Source organism: Physella acuta, unplaced genomic scaffold (genome assembly GCF_028476545.2).
Source record: "Physella acuta isolate Inbredline_101_S28 unplaced genomic scaffold, ASM2847654v3 ptg002272l, whole genome shotgun sequence".
NCBI classification, from domain to species: domain Eukaryota; kingdom Metazoa; phylum Mollusca; class Gastropoda; family Physidae; genus Physella; species Physella acuta.
The window spans coordinates 57,501-81,060 of record NW_026733771.1 but is presented as its reverse complement, the minus strand read 5'-3'; the positions used below and the strand labels follow the sequence as shown (position 1 = coordinate 81,060).

The following is a 23,560-nucleotide window of genomic DNA, read 5'->3' as shown; positions in this document are numbered from 1 at the left end:
CTACCACCATCTACCACCACCTACCACACTACCTACCATCACCTACCATCACCTACCATCACCTCACCACCTACCACCACCTACCACACCACCTACCATCCACCACCTACCATCACCTACCACCACCTACCACCACCTACCATATCCTACCAACACCTACCACCCATCACCTACCATCCACCACCTACCATCATCTACCACCCATCACCTACCATCACACATTTAGTCAGATCCACCAGCCGACGACGCCGACGCCGACGCCCCCGACGACGAGCTCAAGCCGTACGACAAGCCGGACGAGGCGGTCATGAAGGATGACTGATCAGACAAGTGTTGCGTGTTGAGGATGTTGGACATGTTGTACCGGATCTTCATCTGCGTCATGATGGTCCGAGTCATTTCAATCAGGTAGTCGAGTGGTTTTGCTGGCCTGTGCTGTATCACGTTGAACAACATAAACTGGGGAGTAATAAATAAAAAGTTAAATACCTACCATCACCTACCATCACCTACCATCGCTTATCATCACATACCCTCACCTACCATCACCTTCCATCGCTTACCATCACCTACCATCACCTTCCATCGTTTACCATCACCTACTAACACCTACCATCGCTTACCATCACCTACCATTGCTTACCATCACCTTCCATCACCCACCATCGCTTACCATCACCTACCATCACCTTCCATCGCTTACCATCACCTACCATCACCTATCATCGCTTACCATCACCTACCATCACCTACCATCGCTTACCATCACCTTCCATCACCCACCATCGCTTACCATCACCTACCATCACCTACCATCGCTTACCATCACCTACCTTCACCTACCATCACCTACCATCGCCTACTGTTACGGGTCATTTGAGGTCAGGTTAGAATAGGGTAGAATAGTCTCGAACTTAGGGGAGCAGAGTTTCTTCCAGGCATCTCTTCGGGGGGGGGGGGGGCAAAGCCTCCCCGAAAAACATTTACCGCCCCCCGAACGAAATGAAATTTATATAATTTATATAGAAAATATATACTTTTAACAGTGTCTGCCCCCCCCCCCCCTCGAAGAAAGTCTATCGCCTCCCCGAAAATTGCAAGTGCCCCCCCCCCTCCTTAGAAAGAAGTCTGGAAGAAACACTGTAGAGGAGAGTGCGTGTGTGAGTTGAGTTCCCCCTACTGTGTAGTAACCCCCGTGTGTTATGTCTTGTAATCCCAAGGTCGAATGCGGGTATAAAAAAAGGGGAGTGAATGAGGGTCGGGGGTTAGTTGGTAGCGGTTAGGACGAGGGCTACTCGGTTATGTGTTAAGAATTGAGACCGAATAAAAGTATTGAAGTAAACACGAATCGTCTCTTGAGTTGAAACCAGCCCGAACGTAACACCTACCATCACCTACCATCACCTACCATCACCTACCATCACCTACCATCACCTACCATCACCTACCACCACCTAAACACAAAGTTAAATTCATCTGCAAGAGACTAGCTCTGTATATGTATTAAGTCAAAACTTATATATTTTCGATTTCTCTGCATTTGGAACTTTGGGAGCATTGGACATAAACCCCCTGGGCATAAACCCCCCGAACATACCCCCCCCCCCCAACATAAACCACCCGAACATAAACCCACTGGACACAAACCCCCTGGACATAAACCCCCTGAACATAAACCCCCGGGACATAAACCACCTGGTTGTCATGGTTTTGGGGGTTATGTCGGGGGGGGGGGGGGGTTTATGTCCAGGGTGGCTATTGACCTGAAGCAATTTCTTTGATAGTAAATATCACAATGAGGTGTCACCTCTAAATATGGTTAACAATTCGGACATCACCACCCCTCATCCTTCCACTCCTTGATAGACTTCTGTATCCCTGTCAACAAAAATGATCGTTGACGAGGGGGGGGGGGGGGGGTTCTCATTCAACTCGGCATTTAACCAACTCACCTCGAATAGATCGACCAAGCCAAATCTCGATGCATAGTTCTCCCCTTCTATTCGGGGGTGTTGAATGGCGCACTGGGGCCGTAACTTGATCTGGCTGGCCACCTCCGTCGTTCTCTTGAACTTGGCAGCCTGCAGAACACATGCAGGCTTATTCAGAGGCGTAGCGATGGGGAGGGGCAGAGGGCGCCAAAAATGGGTAGGAAAAAGTAATGTAAAGTTTGAGGGGGGGGGGTGTGCAAATCGAATGTTTGAGGGGAGGGTGCAAATCAAAAGTTTGAGGGGGGGGGGTGCAAATCGAAAGTTTGTCCCCGGGCGCCGGGAAGGGTCGCTACGCCTCTGGGCTTATTAGTGCTTCGGACGGAGTAGTTTAGCGGTAGAGAGCTGGACTGCAAACCCGTAAGTCTCGAGTTCGAATCCGGGTTCAAGTTCGTAGACCGTCCCTGAGTCCACTTAACTCTGACGGGTACCTAACTCAAGTTAGGGAAAGTAAAGGCGGCTAGGCATAGTGCTGACCACACTATCTCTTCATATGCCGAGGTCACAGAAAACAATTGAACTCTACTTCACTTGCCCCATAGACCGTAAGGTTTGAAATGGAAACTTTACTTTTTTTTTTATTAGTGCTTGAATAGACTCAGCACTTAGGAGACTAAACGTTAATTTCCTCTTTATATCAAGCGATCCATTGGGCAGGTAAAGTAGAGTTCATATTTTTTAAAATCTTCAGCATAATGGATAACGTAGTCATCCTTATCCACAGCCGCCTTTACTTTCCCAAACTTAAGTCATGTACGCATCAGAGTTGGGTGGAGTCAGTGACGTCATACAGTCAAATGTCCGAACTCTAGACCTTCGTGTTAGCTTGAAGAGAGCTATTGATGCCTTTCATATCGAAGACACGGTCGGATGGTACAGCTTTCGACTGTTAACACGAAAGTCTTAAGTTCGAATCCCGGGTTAGGGTCCGTAGAAATGCCTAGAGAAAACAATGCAACCGCACTTTAATAGGGCTGGTAAGTAGGTCACCAACTAGTTCTACGGCTCAATAAAACCTGCATGAGCCATATAACTGGTTGGTGACCTACTTACCAGCCCCATTAGCGTTGGAACCTTCTCCAACTACGTCAAATTGTGTACCAGACTATGGCGTTGGGAGAACCTTGATTTAACATAAACAAACAATGAATGTAAACAAATCAACCGTACCTTAATTAGCGTCGGAAACTTATCTTCATAAGCGTCGGAATCTTACCTTAATTAGTGTCGGAACCTTACCTTAATTAGCGTCGGAACCTTACCTTAATTAGCGTCGGAACCTTACCTTAATTAGCGTCGGAACCTTACCTTAATTAGCGTCGGAACCTTACCTTAATTAGCATCGGAACCTAACCTTAATTAGCGTCGGAACCTTACCTTAATTAGCGTCGGAATCTTATCTTAATTAGCGTCGGAACCTAACCTTAATTAGCGTCGGAACCTTACCTTAATTAGCGTCGAAACTGTCTCGAAAGATGTCTACGGCGTTGGCAGATCCTTGACTTAACAAAGACAGTAAACAAATCAACGTCGGAACCTTACCTTAATTAGCGTCGGAACCGTCTCGAGATACGTCGGTAGGTGGTCTAGTCTATGCGGCTCGAGGACGGTGTTGAGGTCCCAGCCGGAAAATTCCGGCAGACCGGGGCGTTTCTTCGCCGGGGGGACCATGGGCAGCACCGGCCTCTGCAACGACGACAAGAACGTGGCCCTCATCGCCTCCCTCTCTTCCTCAGTCGGTACCTTCTGCTTCAGCACCTTGGGCAGCTTTCTCCTCTTGGGTGGCACGTTCAGGGTCAACGCTTTCGCGGTGGACTTCTTCACCGGGATATGCAGCGCTTCAAGTTCAGATAGGGTTGAAGGTGGTGAACTGGACATCTCGATAGAACTTTCAAAGTCGCTGGAGAATTCGTCGAATTCGTCATCATCTTCTTCGTCACTCTCGTCATCTCTGATTTCGCGTCTCTTCTTTTTATACTGTTGTAGGATATACAATGTGAAAAGAGATTAAAGGATATACTATGTGAAAATGATTGAAGGATATACAATGTGAAAGAGATTGAAAGATATACAATGTGAAAAGAGATTGAAGGATATACAATGTGAAAAGAGACTAAAGGATATACAACGTGAAAAGAGATTGAAGGTTATACAATGTGAAAAGAGATTGAAGGATATACTATGTGAAAAGAGATTAAAGGATATACTATGTGAAAAGAGATTGAAGGTTATACAATGTGAAAAGAGATTGAAAGATATACAATGTGAAAGAGATTGAAGGATATACAATGTGAAAAGAGACTAAAGGATATACAACGTGAAAAGAGATTGAAGGGTATACATTGTGAAAAGAGATTGAAGGATATACAATGTGAAAAGAGATTAAAGGATATACAATGTGAAAATGATTGAAGGATATACATTGTGAAAAGAGATTGAAGGATATACTATGTGAAAGATATTGAAGGATATACAATGTGAAAAGAGATGTTTAAAGGCGGGGAATATAGTTTCATATTGACAGTTTCTAATGAAAAGTCACTTCAAAAAAAAAAAATAAGTGGATCTTTATAATTTTGTTACCGGGTGGAGTGGTTGGGTGATAGAGCGTTCGACTACGATCTCGAAAGTCTCGAGTTTAGTTCGAGTCTGTTGGACGTCCCTGAGTCAACCCAGTTGGAATGGGTACCTGACTCACGTTAGGGAAAGTAAAAGCGCCTGGGCATACTGACCCAACTATCCCTCCATTACTAAAAATAGATTATCTCTACTTCACCTGCTATTTAAACCGTAATGTCCAAAAGTTTTTCTTTTCTTTTTCTAATTTTGACAGGGTTTTTTCATTGATAAATTATTCACGATGACAAGAATTCTAAATATTACTTTTTGTCATTTAATACATTTTGATAAATGACTCTTCAGTTTGGCATATCATCATCATCTTTTCTCGTTCGTGCCCAAGACACATGAGGCAGATGAAACAGAGCTAGTCTGTTTGAGACCTCAGCATTTGAAGGGATAGTGTGGGCAGCCTATGTTTTCACTAATGTGAGTTGGGTACCCATCAGAGCTGGGTTGACTCAGGATTATTCTACTGACTTGAACCCGGATTCAAACTCGAGACTTTCGTGTTAGCAAACAAGCTCTCTAACGCTTTCGCATTTTGTCTTCAGTAAAAGGAAATATGGATAAATATTACATTTTCATTTTTACCTTCTCTCGCTCTTCCCGCTCCGAAACTCTTCTTCTCCTCTCGCGAACTTGTCCAGGCTTTAGAAATAGAAAATAACATATACATTATACTTATTGTTCGATGAAAGAAAAATATATTTTTTCAAAATTTGAATACCTACTGACACATTTAGCAGTAAACTTTACCTTGAAGCAAATAACAAAAAAAAAAAAAAGCTAAAATTCTAATTCACATTCCGTGTCAAATGATATACTATAAGCAAAAAAAAAAATGAATTGTACAACAGTAAACGAAATATACACGAAAATAAAAATCCCCGAATATGTCAAACCAGGGGCGTAGCGAAGGGGGGGGGGGGGGGGCGTTGGGTGCGGACCGCACCGGGTGACACCATTTAGGGGGGTGACACCAAGGCAAAAAATAGCAAAATATTTAGAGAAAAACTCGAGGGGAAGGGTGCAAATCGAAAGTTTGAGGGGGGGGGGGGTGCAAATCGATAACTTGAGGGGGGGGGTGGTGCAAATCGAAAATTTGAAAGTTTGTCCCTGGGAAGGGTCTCTATATCTCTGGGGGGGGGGGGGGGGTGACATCATTAAGTGCCGCACCGGGTGACACCCGACCTCGCTACGCCACTGTGTCAAACAATAAATCTACAAGAAAAAAAAATGAAATTTACCCTGAAAAATGAAAAAAAAAATCAACTAAACTTAAACAAATCAACCTACCAAGTCAAAAGATAACTTTTTCGATAACATTATCATCTCTGAATTCGTCTATTGGATGAAAAGAACAAGTATTTATTTAAGAGCATAGTTAAGTATAAACTAGAATAATTCTCAGTATCTTCAACTCTATTAAACCTTCTCTCAATGTTTTGTCTAAAGATATTAATTTAAATATTTAGTTTGATAGTGGTGTCTCTCTTACCCTTTGTAAAGCGAGTTTCTCAACCTCTTTCTTTATTTGAGTAGAAATCTAAATGATTATATATATATATATATATATATATATATATATATATATATATATATATATATATATATATTTGTGGTGAAAATTATATACCGTCAAGATAGAACTTAGCAATCAGAAAGTTCAACACACACACGACAAGTTTATAGAAAACGTGAAGTCAGACAAGTTAACCGAACACAACTACAAGTTTACAGAAAACTTGCAGTCAAACACACAACAAGTTTACCTTTATGTTCTCGTCTTCATACTTATTGATCAGGTCGGGCTTGCCAAGATCTATCATATCCTGTTCATGTTTCTCTAGCAACTTCTGCAGGTCGCGCATCGTCTTGATCTTTTCTTCCGTATCCAGATCGGTCTTAAGCCGTTCCATCAGCTCCTGTATGTTTTTAGACACAGACTCCGTGTGCGACTTTCTTCTCTCAGCCGCCTCTCCTTCCAATGACTTCGCTGGTGATTCCGTACGAGGCGTGCCTGGCTTAACAACCGCATCCGGCGCACTTTTCAACCGATCGATAAGATCCTGACTTAGTTTCAACGAGGCATCCTGAGCACTTTTGAGACGTTCGGCTAGTTCCAGCTCTGTTGAGTGTCTGAGTGCCGCATCCGTTATACTTTTTAGACGGTCTGCAAGGTCATGACTCGGTTTGACTGAGACTTCCGTTGGAGTTTTAAAGCGTTCAGGTAGCTCCTGACTTGGTCTTGCGTCGCTTAGTTTTGAGTCCTTTCGTCCCTTTACGCTAGTTGGTACTTCCGGCTTGGTTCTGAGGCTGTCTCGTCTCTGTAAGAAAAGAAAATATGAATTCAAAATCAGAATTTCGAAAAAAAAAATGACAACCCCAAAACTCCACGGTCGAATTAAGCTTCCCGAGATTTTTTCGAGATTTGCAATTTTTGTTTTGGCGAAATGTCTTTCGACATTGCCTTTCTGACAACTTACTGTGTTCAAACTACAGAGGCCGCACAATACGCGCGAGTAGGATAGTATAAATTTGGAGACTACAATTGCTACAACCACAAATCATCTTTGAGCCTAGAGTATGCCTACTCTGTGAAAACATATAACGTGATTATGAAATATGTAAAAAAAATTATCGCAGTTCTTAGCGCTTTGAGTGTAGTTGAATGCCAAAACACTGGATTAAAAAAATATTTCTACTGGTCTAGAACTACAGTGCCAAGCAAGCGCTCGAGCTCAAACTCAGCTCTAATGAGTACCTGGTTTAAACCTAGTTCTTCTTCTGCGTTCTTAATTTTTATTGTTGGAAAAGATTCCAACACAGTTAAGTATACGTGTCAACGCTTTATGCGCCATATAGGCCGTTGATTCTGATTTCAGCCTGTTTTTTTTTATTTTCTTCTATAGCCTTTGTCCTTTCAAGAACAAACTACAAGGCAGCAGTTGGCGTGGTCGAGTCGGTAAAGCTCATGGTTGCTAAACCGAAAAGTCTCGAGTTCGAACCCTCGGGCAGATGAGGCTCGTTAGCTGGGGACAGCCACTCTTCTAGGAGAGACAACTCCAAAATCAATCAATTGCTGCCTTATAGTGTGTTCTTGGTTGGACAAACGCTACGGAAGCAAATCCAAAAAGAAAAGCAGGTTGACACGTAACGCTTAATAGTGATGGAAGCATGGTTGAGTCGGCAAAGCTCACGGTTGATAAATTCGAAAAAAAAAGCTTCGAGTTTTTCGAGTTCAAACCCTCTGGAAGACAAGGCTCGATCCCTTCCAACACTAAAAATTAAGAACGAAGAAGAAGAAGAAGAAAAAGTTTGATTTTGGAGTTGTCTCTCCTAGAAGAGTTGCTTTACCCAGCTGTTGAGTCTCATCTGCCCAAGGGTTCGAACTCGAGACTTTTCAGTTTAGCAACCATGAGCATTACCGACTTGACCACGCTGACCCTTAAACCTGGAGCATTCTGACGTAATGATAATCAAACTATATCTTTGTAGGACGTTCCTGGGTCCACCCAGATAAAGTTAATTGTAAATTAAGCTTGGCATATTAATGACCACATAATCTATTTTTATACCTTGGTCAAGAAAAACGTGAACACTACATCATCTACTCTATGTGTAGTTACATCTGCAAGCGGAACTTTACATTTTTTATTACTTCATTATCATCTCTATCATACATAAGATCTGAAACAGTGGTTCTTTTATCTTGTACTCAGAAGTCTGTGGCGAAATTTCGATCGCGCTTTGAAATCATTATCAGCCAGTCAAGGGAAATAACTCAATAAATTTAAACAATCAATTGCCTTGGCTTACCTCAGATTTATCCAACTTTTCGGGTTTTTCAAATTTATCCGTTTTATCGGGTTTTCCCATGGTATCAACTTGCGGCCAAACTTCGTTGCGAGCTTCTTGAATCTCCTTGGTGACGGCGAGGGAAATCTTGTCTTCATTGGACAGCTTCTCAAAGAACTTGGAAAAGAGATAAACAATCAGTGGCGTAGCTAGGTCGGGTGTCACCCGGTGCCGCACTTGATGGTGTTAACCCCCAGAGGCGTAGCGACCCTTCCCGGGGACAAATTTTCGATTTGCACCCCCCTCAAACTGTCGATTTGCACCCCCCCATCACGTTTTCGATTTGCACCCCCTCCTCAAGTTTTTCTCTATATATTTTGCTATTTTTTGCCTTGGTGTCACCCCCCCCCCCCCTAAATGGTGTCACCCGGTGCGATCCGCACCCCCGCCGCCCCCCTCGCTACGCCTCTGTAAACAATTGCGACACACGGTTCAAATAGTGCTTGATTTACGAACGTTTAACTGCATAAATCCTTACAGTGAAAACTCACAATATTTGCGTAATTAAAATAGCAAACAAAACCAAATGGTTCTCCCACAGTCATTTGTTTTATTAATTAGTAAAAAAAAATAAAATGTGCTTTCATTCTACTGTCAAGCAACGGTTTTATTCATTCAGAAAAACCAATACCCCCCCCCCTCTATTCATAAAAAACAACAAACCTAAACATATTTAGACAACTCTCCATTGCTGTTGACAAAGGGTAAATTAAAACATACCTTGTACATCTCAAATTCTTTTTTAGATTTCTCTAGAAGCTTCTCTTCCGTTCTCGATGACTGTATCATCTGTAGCTCCTAAATGCGGGTATACACACACATAGATATACAATTATATATATATATATATATATATATATATATATATATATATATATATATACTTATAAATATATTGGCTGTATATAGTCTATATATATATATATATATATATATATATATATATATATATATATATATATATATATATATATATATATATATATATATATATAATTGGAAAAGTAAGTTTAATTAGAAATCCATTTAAAAAAATTACGAATCGAAAAAAAATCTGAAATAAATACGACAATTTAAATGCGTGAATATTCTGACATTTTAGTCGCCTCACATGCCATTTACAACCTTCTAATAGTTTTTTGAGGTGGCCGTTCATGACGTGAGTCAATGGGTCAGCTTTTGGAAAGTAGAGTTATCGCCCTGTTACCAAACTACAACAAATTTTGCTCTAAAATAACCGCAGACCTTTTCAAGTTGTAGAACATCGATGGACGGGATTTCCAGACTTTCGCGGTCAGGTTTTTCTTCGTTGATTCTGGACATTTCCTGCAGGTTCTCATGAGACATGTGTTCTTTGAGTTTCTGGCGCTATGGAAGACATTATGTACCGTGTTAGACATGTGTTCTTTGAGTTTCTGGCGCTATGGAAGACATTATGTACCGTGTTAGACATATGATCTTTGAGTTTCTGGCACTATGGAAGACATTATGTACCGTGTTAGACATGTGTTCTTTGAGTTTCTGGCGCTATGGAAGACATTATGTACCGTGTTAGACATGTATTCTTTGAGTTTCTGGCGCTATGGAAGACATTATGTACCGTGTTAGAAATGTGTTCTTTGAGTCTCTGGCGCTATGAAAGACATTATGTACCGTGTTAGACATGTGTTCTTTGAGTTTCTGACGCTATGAAAGACATTATGTACCGTGTTAGACATGTGTTCTTTGAGTTTCTGACGCTATGAAAGACATTATGTACCGTGTTAGACATGTGTTCTTTGAGTTTCTGGCGCTATGGCAGACATTATGTACCGTGTTAGACATGTGTTCTTTGAGTTTCTGGCGCTATGGCAGACATTATGTACCGTGTTAGACATGTGTTCTTTGAGTCTCTGGCGCGGTGTCAGTGAAAAGTTAAGTTACAGACATTATTTACCGTGTGTGGTATGTTGTATTTGAGGGGAAAAGTCTAAATTACGGACATTATGTACTATGGGCGACATAGGCTCTTAGAGAGGAAAAGTCAAAATTACAGACACTATGCACTGTGTGGATTATGTTGTATTTGAGGGGAAACGTCTAAATTACAGACATTATTTACTGTGTGGGGTATGTTACAATTGAGGAGAAAAGTCTAAATTACAGACATTATTTACTGTAAGGAGTATGTTACAATTGAGGAGAAAAGTCTAAATTACAGACATTATTTACTATGTGGGACACGGCCTATTATAAATTCTGGCGCCGTGTGAGTACATATTTAGATCAACTCACAGTGTCTGGTCCACCCACCGTCTACGTGTATAAGTGATGTATGCAATGAATGATAACCCAATGTTGAGGCTATTATAGGCCATCCAATGAAATAATTCCAAACAATTACCTTCTGCCTTTCTTTCTCCTCCATGGCTGCATCAGGCAAAATTACTGGCCTTTGTCTTTCAACACGTTGCTGAAAAAAAAAACAGGATATTGCAAAACAGATATACAGGGAGCTTAGATACAATAAATATGGGTGATTTGAGAAATGTAGGTGATTTGAGAAATGTGGGTGATTTGAGAAATGTAGGTGATTTGAGAAATGTGGGTGATTTGAGAAATGTAGGTGATTTGAGAAATGTGGGTGATTTGAGAAATGTGGGTGATTTGAGAAATGTGGGTGATTTGAGAAATGTGTTTGATTTGAGAAATGTGGGTGATTTTGGAAATGTGGATGATTTGAGAAATGTGGGTGATTTGAGAGATGTGGGTGATTTGAGAAATGTGGGTGATTTGAGAAATGTGGGTGATTTGAGAAATGTGGGTGATTTGAGAAATGTGGGTGATTTGAGAAATGTGGGTGATTTGAGAAATGTGGGTGATTTGAGAAATGTGGGTGATTTGAGAAATGTGTTTGATTTGAGAAATGTGGGTGATTTGAGAAATGTGTTTGATTTGAGAAATGTGGGTGATTTGAGAAATGTGGGTGATTTGAGAAATGTGGTTGATTTGAGAAATGTGGGTGATTTGAGAAATGTGGGTGATTTGAGAAATGTGGGTGATTTTGGAAATGTGGTTGATTTGAGAAATGTGGGTGATTTTGGAAATGTGGGTGATTTGAGAAATGTGGGTGATTTTGGAAATGTGGGTGATTTGAGAAATGTGGGTGATTTTGGAAATGTGGGTGATTTTGGAAATGTGGATGATTTTGGAAATGTGGATGATTTTGGAAATGTGGATGATTTTGGAAATGTGGGTGATTTGAAAAATGTGGGTGATTTGAAAAATGTGGGTGATTTGAGAAATGAGGGTGATTTGAGAAATGTTGGTTGATTTCAGAAATCTGTCATTTGAGAAATGTGGATGATTTTGGAAATGTGGGTGATTTTGAGATATGTGGGTGATTTTAAAGATTTCCTTTTTACTTCTTTCTCAACGTGTTATGTAAAAGAGCCAGAAATTTTCTACTCCCCCCCCCCCACATGTAACCATTCTGCGTCAATTTTGTAGGTATCGTACGCAGAATAAGATATTAATATTTTAACTATGAAAGGAAGAGAGTAGAAAAAAAAGCCAAACTCACGGCCTCGACTTCTTGTTGCTCTTTTATATTTCTCAGGAAATCCATCGCATCGGCTTTGATTTTGTCCAACACTTCAGCTCTCAATCTGTCGATCGCTTCGTTTTTAATTCTGTCTATAGCGTCCTTTTGGGCTTTCTTGATCGCCTCCGCCGTGGCCTCGGCTAGAAAATCTGGTTCCAGTTTGCTTAGAGCATCCGCCTTGTAACTCTCCAACGCCCCCTGAACAATCTGGGATTTGGCTTCTTCGAGAATCTTCTCTACCTTAAACATTTTACATTTCTCTAAATCCTCAAACAGTGCCGCTGGATCGGTCTCGAACTCGAACATAGCCGCAACTTGTTCTTTGATCTTGTCGATATTCGCCGCGAACAAATCATCCACGTCTTTCCCCGTGTACGAATTAAACTCATTCGCTTTGTATTTAGCCAGTGCTTCAGACATAACCAAGTCCAGCGCGTCCTCTTTCATTTTCTCCACGATCTCGTTGATATAGTTGGCGGCTTCTTCATTACCAGCGTCGGCGTGAACCCGAATGTTAGTCGACGATTTCAACGCTTTCATCTTAAACACGTTCAAGCTTTCCGCCATGTAGTCTTCTAGTTCCCCGTTATCGAACTTCTCAGAGGCGTCGAATGTAATCCTGATCATGTTATCCGATCTCGCGGCTTCGATTCTCTCCGCGATGTAGTCGTTCAACTCCCCGGCTTTGTATCTCTCCTGGGCCTCCGCTTGCACCAGCTCCTGTGAGTTCTCCTCCAGTTTAGCGAGGCTTTTCTGCATCATCTGGTCTGCCTCGCCCGAAGTGATCTTCTCATAGGCTTTGTCGCGGACCTTCAAGTACTCGTCGTCCGTCAGAGGAACGTTTTCCTCCATGATTTTATCGATTTCGCTTGGCCTCAATAACACTTTCATCTCTTTTCTCGTATCTGCTTCTTCGACTTCGCGTTTCTTTGACTTTGTCTAGTGGATAAATATTTGTTCAAAGCTTTGTATATATATATATATATATATATATATATATATATATATATATATATATATATATATATATATATATATATCCATATATGTATATATGTTTATATATACGCATACGCTGACGCATACGCATACGCACACACACATACACACATACACATACACACACATACAAACACACATACACATGCAAATACACATACACATATACATACACATATACATACACATACACAAACACTTATACATACACATACACATACATATACATAAACATATACATATACATATACATATACATATACATATACATATACATATACATATACATATACATATACATATACATATACATATACATATACATATACATATATAGACAGATAAATACATAAACAGACAAGTCGACTACTGGACCATATCAAAGAAATAAAAAGTTCGTTACAGCATGTGTATATATCACCAACGCAAACCTTTTTTCTTTACCTTTTTCTTGCCTGTCTTTCCTACATCAAGATCATCGTCTTCCTACACAACAGATGTATTAAAATGAAAAAAAAACCCACTTAAAATTACAATACAAGAGAGTGATTAATAAGTACGTAAAGGAGGCTAAAATGATATTTATGTGAGGGGAGAGTTTAGGGCCTAGAGGGCTATCGACCCATTTCGCGCCCGGGGTGAACTTTCAATTTTACGCCCGTCCCCTCGAATTTGCAAAGGTCGAGGCGCTTTTTTTCACTCAAAGTTCTCTTTTTAGTAAGTAAAACCAAGTAGCTGTCATGTTTTTCTACTTCCATGGTGTATACTTCAGTAATCTACCAGGGAATAAACATTTCTGTCTTTTTTTTTTCAACCCCGTTTAGCGCCCCTCTAAAATTGGCGGCCCGAGGCGTACATTAAGGAATCGTCAAGGCTAAATTGTAAGGGAGTGTGGGCATGTATAACGCGTCGAAGAGAATCATTTAAAGTAGCACATAATGTAGGCTGTAAGCGTATTGTAGGCTGCCACTGGCAAGTTCTCTCTCACTAGCTCTGCTAAAGTGATAATTTTACAAATAAGAACTTATTCCATATTGCCTTTCAATAAGCATAGGACCTATATTGGTCTATCTATATCGTTAAACTATTTTAAAAGTATAAACAACATGATTACAAAAACTCAGATGACCTAACATGACCTAACGTGACCTATAATGACCTAGATGACCAGCTATTACCTAAGTTGTTTAATATGACCTATATGTTCTGACATAACCAAACTACTTACTTTATGTTCCTTCTCCTTCTTAGTACTGGATGACGCCTTTTTATCTATCTTCCTCTCCTGAATACATAATATATACATATTCAAATGTTACAAATATCAGTGGCGTAGCCAGGATCGTCTCAAGGGGGGGGGGGGGAGGGGTTCCAATTTTTACCCGGGGACAAACTTTCGATTTGCACACCCCCCCCCCCTCAAACTTTAGATTTGCACCCCCCTCATACTTTATATATATATACCGAAGGGTCCCTGGGGTGGGGGGGTTATGACCCCCCTAACCCCCCCTGCCTACGCCACTGATATATATATATATATATATATATATATATATATATATATATATATATATATATATATATATATATATATATATATGAAACTGACAAAACAAGAGACGTAGATCTAGATATAAATTGAGATACAGAGTAAAATACAGATAAAAGGTACATAGATACATTGACTTGACTTTATAGTTATATAGATAAACAGCTGATCTTACTCTACTGTAAGATGTAACAGCTTACCATACTCTACTGTAAGATGTAACAGATTACCTTACTCTACTGTAAGATGTAGCAGCCTACCTTACTCTCCGATCTCGAATCTGTCCCTGGTTTTGCTGGTCCTTGCAATGACTGTTAAAAAAAACAAAGTTTATGTTGAGAGTCACCTGGAGAGTCACCAGGAGAGTCACTATGAGAGTCACCAGGAGAGTCACTAGATTGGGCGTCACGCGGTGCAACCTCTCAGCCGATGATTAACAACCATCTAACACCCAATCACAGCTTACGCTAACAATCATCTAGTACCCAATCACAACTTACGCTAACAATCATCTAGCACCCATTCACAACTTAAGCTAACAGTCACCTAGTACCCAATCACTATATACGCTAACAATCAGCTAGCACCAATCACAACTTACGCTAACAATAATCACAACTTACGCTATCAATCATCACAACATACGCTAATAATCATAACAACTTACGCTAACAATCATCACAACTTACGGTAACAATCATCACAACTTACGCTAACAATCATCACAACTTACGCTAACAATCATCACAACTTACGCTAACAATCATCACAACGTCCTGCAGTTTTCTCCACTCCATCGGCTGTTTCTTCTGCTCTTTGCTGCCCTGTCGTGAAACAAAAGAGGGGGTCATTTACAGAGGGGTCATTTAAAGAGGGGTCATACATAGGGGGGGTCATACACAGATGGGTCCTTCATAGAGGGATGATACACAGAGGGGTCATACATAGGGGGGTCATTCATAGGGGGGGGGGGTCATTCATAGGTGGGCCATTCATAGAGGGGTCATACACAGATGGGTCCTTCATAGAGGAGTGATACACATAGGGGTCATTCATAGAGGGGTCATACATAGGGGGTCATTTACAGAGGAGTCATACACAGAGAGTTCATTTACAGAGGGGTTATACATAGGGGGGGTCATACACAGATGGGTCCTTCATAGAGGAGTGATACACATAGGGGTCATTCATAGAGGGGTCATCATAGAGGGGTCATCCAGAGAGGGGTCATTCATAGTGGGGTCATTCATAGTGGGGTCATTCATAGAAGGGTCTTTCATAGTGGGGTCATTCATAGAGGAGTTTTTAAACTTACTTCCATGGGTTGCAGGACAAATGATCTCAGGACAAATGATCTCAGGACATATGATCTCAGGACAAATAATCTCAGGACAAATGAACTCAGGACAAATGATCTCAGGACAAATGATCTCAGGACAAATGAACTCAGGACAAATGAACTCAGGACAAATGATCTCAGGACAAATAAACTCATGACAAATGATCTCAGGACAAATGATCTCAGGACAAATGATCTCAGGACAAATGATCTCAGGACAAATGATCTCAGGACAAATGATCTCAGGACAAATGAACTCAGGACAAATGAACTCAGGACAAATGATCTCAGGACAAATAAACTCATGACAAATGATCTCAGGACAAATGATCTCAGGACAAATGATCTCAGGACAAATGATCTCAGGACAAATGATCTCAGAACAAATGATCTCAGGACAAATGAACTCAGGACAAATGATCTCAGGACAAATGAACTCAGGACAAATGATCTCAGGACAAATGATCTCAGGACAAATGATCTCAGGACATATGATCTCAGGACAAATGATCTCAGGACAAATGATCTCAGGACAAATGATCTCAGGACAAATGATCTCAGGACAAATGATCTCAGGACAAATGATCTCAGGACAAATGATCTCAGGACAAATGATCTCAGGACAAATGATCTCAGGACAAATGATCTCAGGACATATGATCTCAGGACACATGATCTCAGGACAAATGATCTCACTCTCCATATAGACAAAATGTTTTCGCTGGTTAATCATTCCCCCCCCCCCCCCCCCCGAAAAAAAGAACTCACCCAATCTACAACTTTACATGCATTAACACCCCATTAAAAATGAAGTAGGGGGGGGGGGGGTGGGAGGATTGGAGATTTCCGGTTTAACAGGGGTGTAATCCTACTTCGCGGTACCACAATGAACGATTAAAACTGTGAGTAGCAATAACGCTAGATCAGAGGCGTAGCGACCCTTCCCGGCGCCCGGGGACAAACTTTCGATATGCACCCCTCCCCCCTCAGACTTTCGATTTGCACCCCCCCTTCAAGCTTTCAATTTCTTTTTTCAACCCATTTTGGCGCTCCCTAAGGTTGGCGCCCGGGGACATATGTCCCCCCCCCCCTTCGCTACGCCTCTGTGCTAGATTAAGTATACAATACACAATATCTGGGGAAAGAACAACATACATCTGCGGTTTGATCAGCTTTGTCTTCTTCAATAAGCTCCTGTACTATCTGAAATTTACGCAAAAAAAAAAAACAACAAAAAAACGTTAAACTTTTCTTATAAATTATATATCCATATAATAAAAATCAGAATATTCCTTAGTTAAGTGTTATATACAATTATAAAATAACACCAGACATTCAACTGTTAGTTAAAAAAAGAATTGTAAAAATAATGTATAAAATCTTAGGTAAATAGCCGAACCTGTTGCGGGGGATTGTCGTCCCATCTGCCCGCGTAGCATTTGCTACCTGAAACACAGGATTAACGTTAGTCTCATGGTAGGATTATTCACGCGTCTATAGATCTAAATTCAGATACACACAGACTCTAACGCACTCACATACAAACACACACACACACACAAACACACACACGCACACGCACACGCACACACACACACACACACACACACACACACACACACACACACACACACACACACATATATATATACCTATACGTGAGTGTATATGTATAAGCTTATGTTTGTATGTGTGTATCTGTATGTCGAAAACATGTAGCCTATTTATATAGATATAAAAAACTTAGCTACTAGCCCATCACATGTTAGTACAAATGAGATATAAAGAATAAAAAATATTTTCTTATTTCAGTTATAATCTTAGAGACGCAGAGGGGGGTATCCGCCCCATGCGTCCGTCGACATTAGCCGGCGTACGCCAATTCTAGTAGGTGGGGAATGTGGGTAATCTTGTTAGTAGCGTAGCCAGGATCGTCTCATGGGGGGGGGGGGGGGGGGGGGTCAAATTTTTACCCGGGGACAAACTTTCGATTTGCACCCCCCTTTCAAACTTTCGATTTGCACCCCCCTTTCAAACTTTTGATTTGCACCCCCCCCCCTCAAACTTTTGATTTGCACCCCCCTCAAACTTTCGATTTGCACCCCCCCCTCAAACTTTTGATTTGCACCCCCCTCAAACTTTCGATTTGCACCCCCCCTTCATACTTTATATATATACCGAGGGGTCTATGGGGGGGGTTATTACCCCCCCCCCTAATCTCCCCCCCCTGCCTACGCCACTGCACCTTGTACATGCTAGCATGGGCGTGTCGGTGCTTGGCCAACCTACCTCGGCGGGGCTTCTCCTGCTCCACCCCGAGCTTGCTGGTGTTCCACATGGCCTGAAGTCGTTTGGCCACCCTGGCCAAAACCGGGTCGACCTTTTCGTACTTTTTCCGCGACGTTACCTCCTGGACCGTCTCCTGTTTCGGTTGCTCTTCTTCTGCTTCCCCGCTCTTTCGTCGGTGGAAGAGCAAGACCTTGTTTATACTTGATTTCCACAGGGAATGGGTGCTTGATCTGATCGCAGCTCCTTGTTTTGAAAGAAAGCATACATCAACACGAATACAAATAATATGAAAACACTATTGGGACCCGTGGAAAGAAAAAAAAACAAAGTTTAAACGGAGGCGTTAGAATAGAGAGGAGGGGGCAGGGGAAGTGGAGGACTAAAGACATGGAAATGGACGAGTAAAGAATCTTCTTTAGAACTAGTGATAAATTAAGCAGGTGAAGTAGAGTTCATGTTTATTGAACTCGGCATATGAAGGGAACGTGTAGTCAGCACTTAGCCCAGCCACCTTTACTTTCCCTAACCTGAGTTAGGTACTCATCAGAGCTGGGTAGACTCAGGGACGTACTACTCTCTTGGACTCGGATTCGAACTCGAGATTTTCGTGTTATCAGCCTAGCGCTCTACCGCTTAGGCCACGCCATTCTGAGTTAATCTCCCATTTGACATAACGAAATCCGATAGATCCAGATTTTTATAGGAAATGTCACTGCAAAGATTTTTTAAATAATTCAGTGACCTCGGCTTATGAAGTGATAGTGTTGGCAGCACTATGCCCAGCTGCCTTTACTTTCCCTAACTAGAGTCAGGTACCCATCAAAGCTGGGTGGACTAGAGTCAAGTACCCATCAGAGCTGGGTGGACTAGAATCAGGTACCCATCAGAGCTGGGTGGACTAGAGTCAGGTACCCATCAGAGCTGGGTGGACTAGAGTCAGGTACCCATCAGAGCTGGGTGGACTAGAGTCAGGTACCCATCAGAGCTGGGTGGACTAGAGTCAGGTACCCATCAGAGCTGGGTGGAGTAGAGTCAGGTACTCATCAGAGCTGGGTGTACTAGAGTCAGGTACCCATCAGAGCTGGGTGGACTAGAGTCAGATACCCATCAGAGCTGGGTGGACTAGAGTCAGGTACCCTTCAGAGCTGGGTGGACTAGAGTCAGGTACCCATCAGAGCTGGGTGGACTCAGCTACGTCACACAGACTCGAACCCATGATCCGAACTCAAGACTTCTGGGTTAGCAGCCAAAAGTTGTACCGTTCAACCACGTGTGTACACCATCCCATAACCTAAAACCCACCTGGCATAGGAGACGGTTTGTCAGACTCGTCAGAAAGAGCTAGATGTGGAAGAAAGAGAAAAATCACAGTTACTATTATATATAGTGCGGTGAGGTTCTGTTGGTGAACAATGTGGGATTTGACTGGTCATTAGTGACTCGCATAACATTTGGACCAAATGGTGTGTGATGTTGTGGCCGAGTAGACCGTATGGTGGGTGGGGTGTTGAGGTGTTGGGGTGGGGTGTTGAGGTGTTGGGGTGCAGAGGGTGGGGTGTCGGGGTGGGAGTGGGGTGTTGAAGTGTCGGGGTGGGGGTGGGGTGTCGGGGTGGGAGTGGGGATGGGGTGTTGTGGCCCAGTGGACCGTATATAGGGTGGGGTGTTGAGGGTGGGGTGTTGAGGGTGGGGTGTCGGGGTGGAAGTGGGGTGTTAAGGTGTTGGGGTGGGGGTGGGGTGTTGAGATGTGGGGTGTTGAGATGTGGGGTGTTGAGGGTGAGGTGTTGAGGGTGGGGTGTTGAGGGTGGGGTGTTGAGATGTGGGGTACTGTGTCCGAGTGGACCGTATAGAGGGTGGGGTGTTAGGGTAGGGCTGGAAGTATAGGTGTAGGGTGCTTCGGGTGGGGTGTCGGGTTGGGGGTTTTCGGGTGGGGTTGGGGTTTAGAGGGTATAATTTGAACCCTATGGCTTAAACCCAATAAGCGTTACAATGAGGTCACAATGTTGTGTCGACTAGATTTTTTAAAAAAAGGCGACACTATTGCCTTTTGGGCATTCCTCTCATTATTTAAAAATATACCAAGGGGCGTCGCCGGGTGGGGTGTGAAGCCCCCCACATAGCAACACAGACTCGTGCCGCCACATTGAAAACACTAGATGAAACTTACTAGGAGCTTCTGTAGGGGGAAAAAGCTGGTCAGCAGAAGACGATAGTAAAAGCTCGAAATCTATAAAACAATACACACATTAGGTGAGGATTCTTAAATATAATATATATATATATATATATATATATATATATATATATATATATATATATATATAAGAATATATGTATATATATAAATATAGATATTTGTATACATATAAGTATATATATATATATATATATATATATATATATATATATATATATATATATATATATATATATATATATATATATATATATATATATATTCACATATATATTTTTACGTTACATAGCCTGATATTTCTTTCAGATGACAGGCAGTGTGACATTTGGCCTACTGTAGACTGACAGTCTGTATAACAGTGTGACATTTGGCCTACTGTATAACTGTGTGAAGTTTGGCCTACTGTATAACAGTGTGACATTTGGCCTACTGTGCTCAGACTGTATAACTGTGACATTTGGCAAACTGTGCTCAGACTGTATAACAGTGTGACATTTGGCCTACTGTACTGCGACTGTATAATAGTGTGACTTGCGGCCTTCTGTAGACCGACAGTCTGTATAACAGTGTGACATTTTGCCTACTGCTCTCAGACTGTATAACTGTGTGACATTTGGCAAACTGTGCTCAGACTGTATAACTGTGTGACATTTGGCCTACTGTGCTCAGACTGTATAACAGTGTGACATTTGGCCTACTGTGCTCAGACTGTATAACTGTGTGACATTTGGCCTACTGTGCTCAGACTGTATAACTGTGTGACATTTGACATTTGGCCTACTGTGCTCAGACTCTAAAACAGTGTGCCATTTGGCCTACTGTAGACTGGTCGTCTGCCGTGCACATCACTGACCTGCATCATCAGCAGCACCGTCCTCTCCTGGCGTTGATGGAGACTGGCGCCCAGATGGAGATATTTGTCGTCCCATAGTTGAAACTTCAGTAAGATAAAAACAAATCAGCTTATTAAATCAGAGTCGTAGCGAGGGGGGGGGGACATATGTCCACGGGCGCCGAGCTTAGGGGGCGCCAAAATGGGTTGAAAAAATAAATTAATTGAAAGCTTGAGGGGGGGGTGCAAATCGAAAATTTGAGGGGTATGGGGTTCAAATCGAAATCTTGGGGGGTGGGGGCGGGGTGTAAAACTAAAGTTTGAGGGGGGGGTCTTCTTCTTCTTCGTTCTTAATTTTTAGTGTTGGAAGGAATCGAGTCTTATCTTCCAGAGGGTTGAACTCGAGACTTTTTCGAATTTATCAATCATGAGCGTGTGCCGACTCGACCACGCCCCCATCACAAATAAGGATACGTGTCAACTGGTTATGCGCCAATGAGGCCATTGACTCCGATTTCAGCCTGCTTTTCTTTTTGGATTTGCTTCCATAGCCTTTGTCCAACCAAGAACAAACTACAAGGCAGCAGTTGTTTGATTTTGGAGTTGTCTCTCCTTGAAGAGTGGCTGACCCCAGCTAACGAGCAGGGAGGGGGGGGGGGGGTGCACATCGAAATCTTGAGGGGGGGTGGTGCAAATCGAAAGTTTGTCTCTGCGTACTCCGCATTAAATTAATAAAAAACAAAATATCACTATGAACTAGTAGGATGTATAAAATTCTCAATGGGAGAACTATTTAAAAATCATGTTATCTTTAAAGAGTTACATACTGCTTTTAGTATGTAATTACTTCCCATAAACCATCCCTGCAGCTTTGGGTAATGTAAAAAAAAAAAACCATAGTGCTGACCAGAGTATTCCTTCATATGCCAAGATCACAGAAACAGAGGAACAGAGGCGTAGCGAGAGGGGGGGGGACATATGTCCCCGGGCGCCGACCTTAGGGGGGGGGGGCGCCAAAACGGGTTGGAAAAACAAATTGAAAGTTTGGGGGGGGGGGGGGGGGGGGTGTGCAAATCAAAAGTTCGAGGGGGAGGTGCAAATCGAAAGTTTGTCCCCGGGCACCGGGAAGGGTCGCTTCGCCTCTGCTGAGGAACTCTACTTTACTTGCCCCATGGACCGTCAGGTTCAAAAAGGGAACTTTAATTTCTTTTAAAAGTATCCAAACCGTTGAGTTTAATTCAATGGTTTTTAAACTACTAGTGTAAGGTTTGTATTGTAACAATTGTATTAAGTAGTTCGATCTTTTGTTTTAGAAACTTCTTCTTTTTCGTTCCTAATTTTAAGTAATACGTGTCGACTTATGCGCCATGTTGACTCTGTTTTCAGCCTGTTACAGAGCCAACGTTTAGCTCTTTTGAAAAACCGTACGTACGAGGCGTCCTGTGGCATTCTAAATTGTATAACTATTTGTAAAAACACAGGAGAACTATACCAAAGATATCAAAACTAATAAAAACACAAAAGTAACTTTATTATTACACCTCTCCGTACATATATATTAAAAAACAAAACAAAAAAACAACAAAAAAAAAACAACAACAAACAAACAAAAACAAACCGATAATTTACCTTTTTGCACAGTTTTTGAAACTGCAGAACAATTAGACAAAAATTTACATGTATATAGTTTTAATGTACTGTAAAAAATCATGTTTTTATTTGATATTTTAAAACTTTTTATCTACCATACATGGCATTGAAAGTTTGTTTTAAAAAATGTTTGCAATTACTGTAAAACATTAGACAAAACTTCAATCAAGAGTTCGAGTCTGTAGGACTTCAATGAGTCAACTCAGCTCTAATGGGTACCTGACTAACGTTTGGGAAGGTTAAGGCAGTTGAGTATCGAACTGAACACACTACCATGTTAAATGCTGATCAACTCTACTTCATCTGCCCTATTGACCGCCTTGTGTCAAAGTAAAGCTGATACATTATAAATTTAATTTAAAAAAGTAATTAAATCAACTTTACAGAATGAAAACCTGTTTTTTTTTTTTTATTCCAAAAAAAAAAAAAAAAAACAACACAAAGAAACGTTAAAATATATGTTTGAAACTTATGTGTAGTATAGGGACTGAATACTAAAATGCTGACAGTGTGACAGATTACCTTGGTCATATTCAGACGGGAGGGATAGATGTAGTTATAATTTGTATTCTAAAGGGGGTAGGAAGTAATGACCTGGGGGGGGGGGGTGTGAAGACTCGTTTTCATTCAATCCCACCTTAAAGCCACACAGTTGTA

The 23,560-nt window shown here is 41.6% G+C and overlaps 1 protein-coding gene across 1 annotated transcript in view; it reads right to left on the bottom strand.

Annotated features, from left to right (window-relative positions):
- Window positions 1-222: 222 nt before the first annotated feature.
- LOC131932761 (uncharacterized) overlaps window positions 223-23,560 on the bottom strand; it is a 62,893-nt gene continuing 39,555 nt past the window's right edge. Inside the window, exons 24-46 of the mRNA XM_059289676.1 lie at window positions 22,883-22,903; window positions 21,275-21,358; window positions 20,392-20,451; window positions 19,530-19,568; window positions 18,228-18,470; window positions 17,338-17,384; window positions 17,094-17,141; window positions 15,355-15,423; window positions 14,860-14,910; window positions 14,279-14,335; window positions 13,495-13,536; window positions 12,031-12,990; window positions 10,852-10,920; window positions 9,714-9,836; window positions 9,189-9,266; window positions 8,430-8,585; window positions 6,383-6,937; window positions 6,109-6,156; window positions 5,907-5,954; window positions 5,202-5,258; window positions 3,531-3,965; window positions 1,953-2,081; window positions 223-459 (exon numbers count right to left, since the gene is read on the bottom strand). Coding sequence (XP_059145659.1) covers window positions 223-459; window positions 1,953-2,081; window positions 3,531-3,965; window positions 5,202-5,258; window positions 5,907-5,954; window positions 6,109-6,156; window positions 6,383-6,937; window positions 8,430-8,585; window positions 9,189-9,266; window positions 9,714-9,836; window positions 10,852-10,920; window positions 12,031-12,990; window positions 13,495-13,536; window positions 14,279-14,335; window positions 14,860-14,910; window positions 15,355-15,423; window positions 17,094-17,141; window positions 17,338-17,384; window positions 18,228-18,470; window positions 19,530-19,568; window positions 20,392-20,451; window positions 21,275-21,358; window positions 22,883-22,903 — 3,656 coding nt within the window. The remainder of the gene's footprint in view (window positions 460-1,952; window positions 2,082-3,530; window positions 3,966-5,201; window positions 5,259-5,906; window positions 5,955-6,108; window positions 6,157-6,382; window positions 6,938-8,429; window positions 8,586-9,188; window positions 9,267-9,713; window positions 9,837-10,851; window positions 10,921-12,030; window positions 12,991-13,494; window positions 13,537-14,278; window positions 14,336-14,859; window positions 14,911-15,354; window positions 15,424-17,093; window positions 17,142-17,337; window positions 17,385-18,227; window positions 18,471-19,529; window positions 19,569-20,391; window positions 20,452-21,274; window positions 21,359-22,882; window positions 22,904-23,560) is intronic.